Source organism: Sprattus sprattus, assembly GCF_963457725.1.
Source record: "Sprattus sprattus genome assembly, chromosome: 14".
Classification (NCBI taxonomy): domain Eukaryota; kingdom Metazoa; phylum Chordata; class Actinopteri; order Clupeiformes; family Clupeidae; genus Sprattus; species Sprattus sprattus.
In genome coordinates this window covers 13771850-13784349 of record NC_137912.1, presented here as the reverse complement: position 1 = coordinate 13784349, position 12500 = coordinate 13771850, and the positions used below count along the sequence as shown (strand labels likewise).

General features: G+C 47.0%; 1 protein-coding gene across 4 annotated transcripts in view; it reads right to left on the bottom strand.

Annotated features, from left to right (window-relative positions):
- LOC308375359 (zinc finger protein AEBP2-like) overlaps positions 1-9340 on the bottom strand; it is a gene marked incomplete at its 3' end in the record, with an annotated part of 16257 nt that extends 6917 nt beyond the window's left edge. For 2 of the 4 annotated variants that reach the window (XM_080851470.1, XM_080851471.1), the window contains exons 1-5: positions 8750-9340; positions 3063-3276; positions 1961-2068; positions 1453-1639; positions 300-442 (exon numbers count right to left, since the gene is read on the bottom strand). In XM_080851470.1, coding sequence (XP_080707596.1) covers positions 300-442; positions 1453-1639; positions 1961-2068; positions 3063-3276; positions 8750-9276 — 1179 coding nt within the window. In that variant the 5' untranslated portion in view covers positions 9277-9340. The remainder of the gene's footprint in view (positions 1-299; positions 443-1452; positions 1640-1960; positions 2069-3062; positions 3277-8749) is intronic. The other 2 variants (XM_080851472.1, XM_080851473.1) reach the window with 1 other exon arrangement.
- Positions 9341-12500: the final 3160 nt, after the last annotated feature.

Below are 12500 nucleotides of genomic sequence, written 5' to 3'. Positions count from 1 at the left end.
GTGTGTATGTTTTGTGAGTGTGTGCGTGTTTAACGGCGAGATTACAAATTATGGCCAGGTACTTCCCATTCCATGAAAATGTAAATCAATACTTGAATTATGTGTCTTTTACTGAAGTTAATGTATGTAAGGTATATCATTTATTAGTATGAAAATGCTTAAGCTTAAATACATGTTTTTACGCCTAATAAAGTAGCCATACATGGTTGTGGCAATAGCCTCTACTATTGGAGAGCATTTGTGGGACACCTGAGGTTCTGGCGCCCTCTGGTGGTTAGTCATAATTACTGATTTCTCACCGTGCTGTGGAAGACCACGCTGTGACCGTTGCCCTGGCTCTCGATGTGGGTGGCCAGGTTAAGGCAGATGGCTCTGTGCCGGATGGCGTCCATCGTCTGGGCATCGAAGAAGTCGTGCGGCCGCGCTGCGGGAAGGAGACAGACTGCGGTGAGAGAAGGGGAACGTTAAACAGCTGGAGATGTTAAGACAGAGGGAAGCCATGACTGACAGACAGGGTGCTTCCTACAACCGTCATTTTAGAACTTTAAGACCTCTTCTCAGCTCTTGGGGATCTCTGGGGATCTCACTTGCGCATTTATCATTGAAGGGGCTGTTACAGATATTAAAACGAAAAAAGGCTTCATCTACACCTAACTAAACAGTTGATGGCTGATAACACTGCTTCAACACCATAAAATGATCTTAACAGCAGGTGACTTGAGTGTGTGTCCCCACTACCCTGTTGGTGGAGATCTCGTGCAGTCTTGCCAGGCTGAAGTTATGCGGAGACCGGGTGCAAATGCTGTACTACAGACATACTCAGTGACCACATCAAAACACTGGTACTGCACCAGTCTCCAACAGCCAACTTCCTATTGCAAGCAAGCACATACCCAGACTAAGAAATACCAAAAACACAGACACAAAACTGGTTCCTCATCTAACTGTGGCTGTGGTCGACCTAATCAGTTAGCTCCATGCTATCCCCGCTATCACCAATGTGCTAGTTTCCCAGTAGTGGTGTGGAAGAGCTCAGTGAGTCAGGGGGCAGGTGTCAGCAAATCAACACCAGCAAACCTGTCCCCAGAAGACCTGGTGAAGATAGCTTAAGCTATACTTTGTAGGCTAACAGCTGAGAAGATAACAAATATATTTCGGTCTAACTCAAGGAGAGATTGGTGTTCTCCACCTTTGTGTCTGTGATGGGGAAATAGGTAAAGTGTGTAAGGACCCAAAGAGACACCTATTTCAAGGGATGGGTCGCTGGGATTGGAGGAGGGACGATAGAAACACCACAGGGAAAATGAAAAACCTCAACCAAGAGCAGGAAAGAGGAAGAGAGGAGACAGAGGAAGAGAACCTTTCAGGAAAGAGTGCTAGGGGAAGGGAAAAGGAGAGACAGAGAGAGAAGGAAAGAGAGCCAACCAGAGAGAGACAGGGATGGACACATACGCAGCGAGCGTCGGCGCTTGTTCTTCAGCTTCCGCCGCTTGTTGATTCCGGCTTTTGAGGGCGACTCCTCCTTCACTTTGGAGTGGCTGGACATCTTGGATGAGTTCTGCTGGCTGAAGTGGGTGGGCACGTGGCGCGCTAGCCCCCCCTGGGAGGCAAATGTGGCATTGCAACCACCGACCACACACTATTGAGGACAGAGAAGAGTATTCAGCATGAAGAGTTAGTAACCATGTTGTGTTATGACTAGATTACAAATGCTGGATTAAACATCCAAACTGGATTAAATTCAAGATCAGTTAAATCTTGTCTTGAATTTGGATATAATGCAGGAGTAGGACATAATCACAATTCTAAGTACTGCTGTGTGAGTGTGTGTGCCTGTGCATGCATAGAGATAGAGAGAAAGAACGCCTCTCCATCACAATTTTTGTGTGTGTGTCTGTGTGTGTGTGTGTGTGTGTGTGTTTGTGTGTGTGAGTGAGTGAACAAGCAGCACCAATCCTACCTTGAAGGGCTTGTCTCCGCTGTGGGACAGCATGTGTCTCTGTAGCCAGCTCTGGCTGGTTGAGGGCGTGTTGTACACCTTGCAGCCCTTCCACAAGCACACGAACACCTGCAGACAGACAGAGAGACACATGCAGCAGATTACAGCAGCATGTCAACCAGCAGCTCACCGCCACCTGTACGCCTGCGCTGGGGTTTGAGTATGTGTGTGAGAGTATGCACAAGCGAGAGAGTGTGTGTGTGTGTGTGTGTGTGCGTGTGTGTGTGTGTGAGTGTATGTGTGTGAGTGTATGTGTATGTGTGAGAGAGAGAGAGAATGTATTTAAAGTTTGCCTGAAGTGACTCAAACCCAAAGTCAGCATTATGCACATTCAGACAACCTCTGGCATGATAGAGGGGGTGATTTCTTTTTCATGCCGGCGTAAGTAAGGGAGGGGGCACCAGCAGATAGAAAGAGAAGAGTAGGAACAAAGAGAGTGTACAGACAGGGCTGACAACCATTTGAACTCCTGTCTGAAGCTGTGTGGCGAGGGGCTCTTTCATTGCTATGAGCAGATCCAGAGGTGCAGACAGGGTTGGGAGAGGAGAGCACACGATAGACAGACCCAGAGACAGCAAAGGGGGGAGGGCGAGAGAGAGAGAGAGAGAGAGAGAGAGAGAGAGAGAGAGAGAGAGAGATACTGTGGGTATGTTTAGCCCTCTTCAGAACATGGTATGGGGAGAGAGACAGAGAGGGAGAGAGTGAATTAATGAATAAAGACAGTGAAAGTGTTATTGCAAGCAAAAAGAGGCATGTGTGTTTGTATTAGCATAGACAAGTAGATGAGTATGAGAAGAATGAGTATGGGAAGAGAGAGACCATGAGACCAAGTAAAGAGAGAGAGAGAGAGAGAGAGAGAGAGAGAGAGAGAGGCCAAATGAAAGCGAGAGACCTATATAAAACAGAGAGGAATACAAGTTTGTCTTGTGAGATTGTTGGACCTCTTCTGGGAGGGAGGCAGGCAGACAGACAGACAGACAGACAGACAGACAGACAGACAGACAGACAGACGGACAGGAAGGCAGACAGACAGACAGACAGACCACCCCTCCCCCAAACTGACCCCTCCGCGCTGGCCGTCCACGTGCACGCCGCGGATGTGCTCGGCCAGGTCAGGGCTGGTGCTGTACAGCATGTGGCACTGGTCCCAGTGGCACGGGTAAGAGGAGGCACCCTTGGTGGCGGGGGCCACGGTGCCGCCGTGCCCGTTCATCATGGCCGGTGTGGAGCGGCCGCTGGACGCCGTGCTCTCCAGGTCCATCAGCGTGCTGCTGATACTGAGAACACACACAAACACGGGCACACATTAGTTCATCATTCCAGCAGTTTCCTCAAACAACTGTACACACGTACACACACAATTGACAGTGACATCACAGTGTTCTGCTAATATGTGTGAACATCAGCAGGCTTTATGAATCCCAGGTTCATCATTAGGGTCATGTAAGGAAAAATGAGCAAGTCGTTTTGTGAAATGCTCTGCTGACACTAAGGTGTCCAAGACTGAGAGCTGAGTGTACACACACACACACACACACAGAGAGAGAGAGAGAGAGAGAGAGATTGTGGATGGTGCTTATCACACACACACAGAGAGGGAGAGAGAGAGATTGTGGATGGTGCTTATCACACACACACAGAGCCACAGAAATGGACGAGACTTCCCAGCCTCTCCAGAGCGTCATTCTCCTTACTTCTGTTTACGGCGCCACATCCATGCTGAGTTACGCTGCTTACATTAAACACGCCGACTATTTACACTGGCCAAATGAACCGGGCTGGCTTAGCCCACAGGGAGGCCTAGAGAGAGGCTCCAGCCGCCTGAAGAGAAGGCCAGACCTGCAGCTGCATAGGAGGCTCTCTCCTCCTCTCCTCCCCCCCATTACTGAGCTCCAGCAGCTGGGCCTCTGGCCGATAGAGTGTCTCTCTTTTGTGCTCAAACTCGCCAAAAAACCTTTGTGTTCCAAGTCCCCTTCACACTTGTCCCTAAAGTTATCATGGCTTCAGGGCTGCCTCTTGCGTTCTGTCTCGGTCACCTCCTCCTTCGCGCTTTTTGCTTTTCTCTCTTCTCTCGCGCACCTTTTGTGCTCGTTCTGTGAGTGAGCCTCCTTCTCGTGTTCGCTCGTCCAGATCTTTTCACTAACTTCTTTTTCACTCGCACCCTCTCTCCCTCCCCAGCACTCTCTCTGTGCCTCAGTAATGACAGGGAGACAGCGTGAAGGGGGCTAAAGGGACTTGAATAGGCAGGAGCGGAGAGAGGGGAGAGGACACTCCCCCCCAACTCACCCCAATATTGCAGGCAGAATGGGGAGTGCTGATGGCTGGAAGCAAAGGAATACAGGGATTTGGAGGAAAAAGATGAAAAGAGAGGAATGAAGGGAGGACTGGCTGGTGAGCTCACCCACAACTGCAACAGGGAACAAGAAAAAAGATTAAAAAAAGACGCGGTTCTTCACTGGAGACTCAGTTTCCATCTGCTGTAACCCATTCAGAGGCAGCTACCCGTGACTGAGAGACAATGTGCTGGTGTGTGTGTGTGTGTGACCGCGTGGATGATCCCCTCTGCACCCTGGCCTCTCAAAGTCGCTCAGCTTTGCAGCAGGGGCCTGCAGGCTCACATGTGGTTTTAAGGTGATGAGAGGAAGTTTCAGTGTCTGAGAGCCTACACATCTCCACCTGTGTGTCTTCCTGCGGACACCACACACAGACCCATTGCGCGCTTGATATGTGTGAGTGTGTGTGTGTCTGTGTCTGTGTCTGTGTGTTTGTGTGTGGCAGGCCAGGCCTATGAACAGAACCAGATGCCTGAGGGAAAAGACACGCTTATGTCTTCAAACACACATCCGCCTGACCTCTAAGCTTGTGATTATCTGCAACTGTAATCACACGTCCTGCCAACGATCTCCTCAGTGGGTGTGTTTGAGTGTGTGAATGGGGAAAAAGAGACACACAGAGATGTGTGATGGACTTCTTGATATTCTGCTCTTATTTCGTTTGTTCCTCCCGTTTTCCCCTGCTGTTGTCTGCACTGATGTCTCTTTTCACGTGTTTTGGCAGTACTAGGCTTTACAATGTCAGAGCAATGCTTAAAAAAAGCTCTTTGAATTGAACTGACAGACAGAGACAGAGCGAGAGAGAGAGTAGCAGGCAGATGCCAAGACGAAAAAGACAGAATAGACAGAAGGAGAGAGAGAGAGAGAGAGAAGGAGAGAGAGAGAGAGATAGCGATCCATGATGAGACAGCCCATCTGTGTAACACAGGCAGCACCATCCAAAGCTTTCCCTTCTACCCATAAACAAGAAAGACAGGGTGCTGCTGAAGCCGGTTCTCTAGCCACGACCACCCCCTCCCTCCACTCTCACCACCGGCCAAAGCTGGTCCTTCTCATGGCTTTCATTACAGAGCGGAAACGTGTCTGTGTGTGTGTGTGTGTGTGTGTGTGTGTACGTCTGAAAACAAGACATCGCATCTGACACAACTTAGGCTCAAAGCTGTGCCTCCACTGGGCAGTTTTATGGGAGGGGGGGGGGGGGGGGGGGGATCGTCTCGGCTGGGCTGAAGAGGTGTGTGAAGACTGACAGGAGACCAGCTCAGGCTGCACAGCACCTGGGGAACGGCATTTCTGGAGGCATCTGGGCCCAGGCCTGCACAGGGTGAGTGGTTATCAGCCACCAAGGCGTTTCAGTGGGAGATATCTGTACCCGCCTGCCAGGGTAAAGGGCACTGCAGACAGTGGAGGCGAGATACATGTGGTGTAAGGAAATAATACACTTGAACCTCAGAGGGTTTCAGGGGAAGACCATAAAGCTCTCAACATGCAAATGATATGGTCCCTCAACCTAACTTATCAATATGAAATAAAAAACAAGATATCACATACTGTGTTTCTATGACCTCATCTTTCTGTACCAGTCTTGACAGTCTAGACTGTACATTCACCCACTACTGACTGGTGGGGAATTTGAAGGTGTAGCCTGGCTGACTTCGACCTTTACTCTCTGAGGAATTTGTGGGACGACACGATTCAGTGGAAATGCACTTACTTGAAACCCCGAAAGTGTGACAGTCAAAAAGTGAAATTGAGGTTGTCTAATCCCCCTTTTGGGTTTCGCCTCGTTGAAGAAGGCTCACTGGCATCGAGAGGTTAAGTGTGGTTAGCATCCAGCAGTCAGCGCACAGCCAGTGAGCGAGCGCTAACCCTTAACTCTGGAGGCTCGCTGGCTTAACCCCAGCTGCACTTCCAACCGCAGCTGCACTAATTACAAGCGCAGGAAGACAGACTGCCGGGGCGGGCGATGCCAGAGAGGAGCCACCGGCCACCACAAACCCAGCCGCGGGCTCACAGCACAAATGAGGCAACCCAGTGTACACACACACACACACAGAACCAGACATATTCAATCTCAATAACTTAAAGAACTATACACACACACACACACACACACAGTCTGCAGTAAACAGACATAAAAGGTGACACATTAGCAGTCTACCACTTACAGAAATTAGTAGAACATGTCATATAAGCCAACATACACACTCTCTCTCTCTCTCTCTCTCTCTCTCTCTCTCATACACACACACCAAGCATTGAATATCCACATGTGTGCACCCACACACACACACACACACACCTAGTGGGGAGGCAGCTGCGGTGTGGCTCTGGCGTGGTGGCTGTGCTGCTGCCAGGAGTGGGAACAAAAGTTACATTCAGGCCCTCCAGCTGCCCAAACAGCAGGGCTCAAGGCTCCCGCTCTCTCACACTCCCAGATCCGCAATCCATTCCCCTCGTCCCACACGGACAAAGCCCTGGGACACGGAAACAGAAAGGATTCCCTCTCTCGGTCTCTCTCTCTTTTTTTCTATGTCTGCCTGTCTTTCTTTCTTTCTCTCCTTATGTGGCTGCCTCCCTTTTACCCCCTCACTCTCCTGTGTCTGTTTCTTTGCTCCACTCTCTCTCTCTCTCTCTCTCTCTCTCTCTTGCTAGTTTTCTGCCATTTCTCTTGTTTTCTATCCATTTGCTCCTCTCTAATTGGCTCTCTTCTCTTCCGCTGTCTGTGTGAAGGCCTGAAAACACCTCTCCATTTTGTCATCATCTTAGCCTGGGAGGTGGCCCATCTCTCTTTCCCATTTTGTGCTGCTGCTGCTGAGCACTCTCCTCCCTCCCATTATTCTTCATGTACCTCCATCGCCTTCAGCTCTTCTTAAGTTTCTCTCTCTCCCCTTCTCATCTATTTCCCTTCATGTAGGCTATGCCTCCTTCTCTGTCTCTCTGGCCAGCTCTATCTGTATTCATCCCCCCACATCTTCCTCCTCAAAATAAATCCTTTCCATCCATCTATGCCCTCTCTCCTCGCTCCAACCATCAGAACGACCCACTGGGAGTGCTTAACGGAGAGGGGAAACAGGAAGAATTTGCTTCTCCCCAAAGCACTCTGGAAGGAGGAGGAGGGGGGCGGGGGGCAACAGCTGCATCGGGGACAGCGGAGCTGAATTATGTCCTCGGCTGAGGCTGCAGAATCCACTGTCTGACCAAAAGCTACTGTCAAAGTGAGGTCAGTTAAAAGACTACCAGGTGAAAACCAGTTTCAAAATGTCCTGCCTGCTTTCCACATGCTGTGGGAGGCATAATGTAAGGTCTGTGCAAAGCAGGCCACTGGATAGAACCTACACTGTGATTTCACAGAATTGTTGTGATCTCATGCCAAGTTCCTGTAGCAAGTACGCAAAAGCTACATACGTTTAGAGACAACGGCCTACTCTGGCCCGTCCCCATCTGACAGGTGCGGTTAAAAGTGGAGGAGTTTTAAGCGAACTTACTCAGTTAGTCAGTCCAGAAATTCCCGTATGACTGGTTAGTGAGATTTGCCCGAATAAGAAAAACCGTTACAGTAAATTCGTCATTTTAAGCTGGCACGAAGCTGTGATGTCCCTCATAGCAAATTTTGAACGCTTATTCAAAGCGAGCAAAAGAAACTCTGTTCATGACCACCTCATTGAAAGGGGCATGACAATCAACCTGTCCCCGAGAGGATTTGAAATGAACGTGACTAGTTGACTGGACTAATTATATGCATTTATATTGTGTATTGTATTGACTGTTCACATCCACAGACTCGTTCCGGTTGGGCTGTACATAATACTTTTTTATGATTTAAAAAAATAAAGATACTTCCAGTCTAAAAATGAGGTAGTTATACTAGAGAAATGTAGCCGTAAACGTTTTAAAGCAGTTACAGCTAATATTTATACATGCAATTGTATATGTTTACATAGCCTACATGTATGCCTCCTTTCTCTTCTCCGTCTTGTAGACTCATAACAACAAAAGACTATTTTTAGCTCTAACCAAAAAACATAGTTAGCCAACATGCGATGTAAAAAAAAAAATGAAAAGTAGAAAATCAAGTGTCAAAATGAATCTAGGCCACTATTTCCATGGCTCTATCATTAATATCATCCGGAGGGTACACTGGCTGAACGAAAAGAACAAGTTCAATAGAACTTGGAAAAACTGTCAGAGCTGAAAATGAACTTAAGGGCTACCGTTAGGCCGACGCAGGAGGACAAGCCACAATGCATCTTGTTTAGCAACAATAGTAACTCAACTGAAGCGTTAACTTGAGTCACTATCGTTAATCAACCAGCAGCCCACATATGCACCATCAATGCAGTGTCGCCAAAGTTGCGATGGAGGCTATGTGGCTGTTCGTCTTCACTAACTAAGCAATATTTGATGCATGCCCACAAACCTGTCTTCTGAATCCATTCGACTCAAAGGCTCTCCATCGGACGAAGACATTTCTACGCTGGCTCGTCTCTTTATGCCATGGTCGGTTTTATCTGTACAATCATCGGTTTTGCTCTTCATGCAGTCGCTGGGAGAGGACACGTTCTCTTCCCTTTGTTCTTGTTTCGGCTCCCCCGTCCCGTCTCCGGTGCCGTTGCAGCTCGCCGAGCTTCTCTGCTCCGGACTTTTGCCCGATTCCGTAGGGTCACAATCCATATCATTTACCACATCGCGTTCCTCCTTAGTGTTGACAGCTGTTGGTGTAGTTTCTGGGCAGACTTCGGGTACGGGCGATGGTTTTTCGTCCTCCTCTGTTGCTCCTTCTTGTCCGTCGTTCACGTCCATTTTTACAGTCTCGTTACCAACCGGTTCCTGTTCCGAGACAAGGCCCTCTGCTTTCTCTTCGCTTTTCTCATTTTCCAATGTTGGGTTTTGATCACTAGGAGTAGAGGATTCCTGATCTGTTCCGTCGGTGGAAGTGGTAGCCATTTTTAATCGTTAAAAGCTTTTCGATTTGTACCCCCACGAAGTTAAGCCAGAACGATTGTCTCTACGTGCGCTCTCGTTCCCCAACCAGCTTCGAGAGATGCACCACGAGAGGTTGAACAGGGACGCGAGAGGCGGAGACTCGTGACGTTTAGCCATTTCGTTTGTGAATGTTTCCACGTGTTCTCAGCTTTAACAATACAAAGGCGTCTTGCAAAAGTTTACAAGTTTGAGAGAAAAGTCGTGATCTTGAAACGAATGACAAGAAAATACGTCAATAGCAGTCAAATATCTGCTCATAGATAGACCTCTAAAGATTTTGGCGAGAGTTTTGTATTCTTACTGAAAGGTTATAGACTAGACTAGTGTTGGCAAAAGCAAAAAGCAAAATGTCCTTATAAAGTAGTTTCGAAGGACCAGCAAGAAAGGAATCAAACTTTATAGCGCAAGGCCGCAAGCCTTGGCAATACGAACATCTTAAATGGCCAAAGCAAGGTGCATGCTATGTACTTATTTTACCACTAGATGTCAGTGTTGACTCACTTACAAACTTGCAGCGTTTTAGTCCAACAATTTTTCGAGAATTATGGGAAGGTATTAGATTGCACTGAATTTTCAAAATAGATACATTTAGATGGGTCTGAATGAAAAGATTGCAGGTGAAAAATCAGAATAAACTGAAACACAGGTGCGTGAATGACTTTTCACTGCAGTCCTTATTGCAGTGGTGGGATTCAGGGTCACCTGTGTTGTGTAACATGGATAAAGGCTTTAACCAAAAAACCTACAAAAAAACCCCACCCTTTTGTACTCCATATATCCACATTGTTTACGGCAACCCCTTCAGCAATCTTATTGTTTGTTTTGGTTCAATTTTAGCAGTGCATGTTAGAGGCCCTCTGTCAGCTGTTGTAACAGCACAACAGATGGGAAATTGGGATTATTTTAGAAGAAAAAGAGGAAATTATATAAAATGTCAATGCATCAATATATTTGTTTGAGAATGTGACAATGTGTGTGTGTATAGAGAGACATGAATAGAGAGGTAGACGACATGTAAGCTGGAATAACTAACTAGTGATGGTCAGGCCTCCAAATTATCTCATAACATCAACTCAACATCAACTCAATAATAGGTGTCTGTGTACTGTATCTGCAGATGAACGCAACAGAACTCAGTGTGTGAGAGGGTGTTTATGTAGAGCATGGTGTTAGAGCCACTGGCATTTCGACAGTGACGTCACACCCAAGAATTCAAAAGTCAGGTAGATATGGAGCAGCAAAGGTCCCCCGGTTTTGTCGCTTCTCTGTGATGCAGCTGGCAACTGACCCTTTGTGGCTGACTCACTTTCAAAAGGTTATTTCAAGCAGCGATTGTTTTAAGGCCGAAGGTCCCTGTGGGTCCTTCTGGGACATGAAAGGTCTCGCCGCCCCCAGGTGAGCGTAGGTTTAGTGTAAGCAGACACAGACCAGAGCAATCAGCGAGGTGTCTGGAGAACACAGAGCCTCTCTTTGGAGACTTGACAACACTACACCAAAAACAACCTTCTGCAGCCATCTTTCAACACCAGGGAGCGGAGACCTGTACTCCTGATTGGAGAGATTCAGTCTGGTGTAACAACAACAATATATATTCCACCATGTGTTTCAGCAAACATGTAACCAAACACACACACAATTTCACTCTCTCTCTCAACGACACACAAACACACACACACAATCTCTCTCACCGACTCACACACACACACAAACACTCACAGTATATACAGCCGCGGAAAAAATTAAGAGACCACTTCAAAATTATCAGTTTCTCTGGTTTTACTATTTATTGGTATGTGTTAAAGTAAAATGTACATTTTTGTTTTATTCTATAACCTACTGGCAACATTCCTACCAAATTTCAAATAAAAATATTGTCATTTAGATCATTTATTTGCAGAAAAATGACAATTGGTCAAAATAGCAAAAAAGATGCAGTGTCTTCAGATCTCGAATAATGCAAAGAAAACAAGCTCATATTCATTTTTAAACTACACAATACTAATGCTTTAACTTAGGAAGAGTTCAGAAATCAATATTTGGTGGAATAACCTTGATTTAAAATCACAACTTTCATGTGTCTTGGCATGCTCTCCACCAGTCTTTCACATTGCCGTTGGGTGACTTTATGCTACTCCTGGCGCAAGAATTCAAGCAGCTCGGCTTCTTTACATGGCTTGTGACCATCCAGCTTCCTCTTGATCACATTTCAGAGTTTTTTTTATGGGATTCAGGTCTCGAAATTGGGCTGGCCATGACAGGGTCCTGATCTGGTGATACTCCATCCACACCTTTACTGGCCTGGCTGTGTGGCATGGAGCATTGCCCTGCTGGAAAAAACACTTCTCAGAGTTGGGGAACATTGTCAGAGCAAAAGGAAGCAAGTTTTTCTTCCGGGACAACGTTGTACTTTGCCTGGCTGAGGTTTGTAAAAGACCATAAGGATTGAACCAAAGCGGACTGGAGGGTCTCCTAGTTCGTCTTCTCTGATGAGTCCAATTTCACAGTAGGTGCAAGACTCTGTGGCTTGTAGGCCTCACCAGGTCTCCGTCTAACCATCAGACTACCATGTGTTGGGCAAAGCTGAAAATTGGACTCATCAGAGAAGACGAACTAGGAGACCATCCAGTCCGCTTTGGTTCAATCCTTATGGTCTTTTACAAACCTCAGCCAGGCAAAGTACAACGTTGTCCCGGAAGAAAAACTTGCTTCCTTTTGCTCTGACAATGTTCCCCAACTCTGAGAAGTGTTTTTTCCAGCAGGGCAATGCTCCATGCCACACAGCCAGGCCAGTAAAGGTGTGGATGGAGTATCACCAGATCAGGACCCTGTCATGGCCAGCCCAATTTCGAGACCTGAATCCCATAAAAAAAACTCTGAAATGTGATCAAGAGGAAGATGGATGGTCACAAGCCATGAAAAGAAGCCGAGCTGCTTGAATTCTTGCGCCAGGAGTAGCATAAAGTCACCCAACGGCAATGTGAAAGACTGGTGGAGAGCATGCCAAGACACATGAAAGTTGTGATTTTAAATCAAGGTTATTCCACCAAATATTGATTTCTGAACTCTTCCTAAGTTAAAGCATTAGTATTGTGTAGCTTAGAAATGAATATGAGCTTGTTTTCTTTGCATTATTCGAGATCTGAAGACACTGCATCTTTTTTGCTATTTTGACCAATTGTCATTTT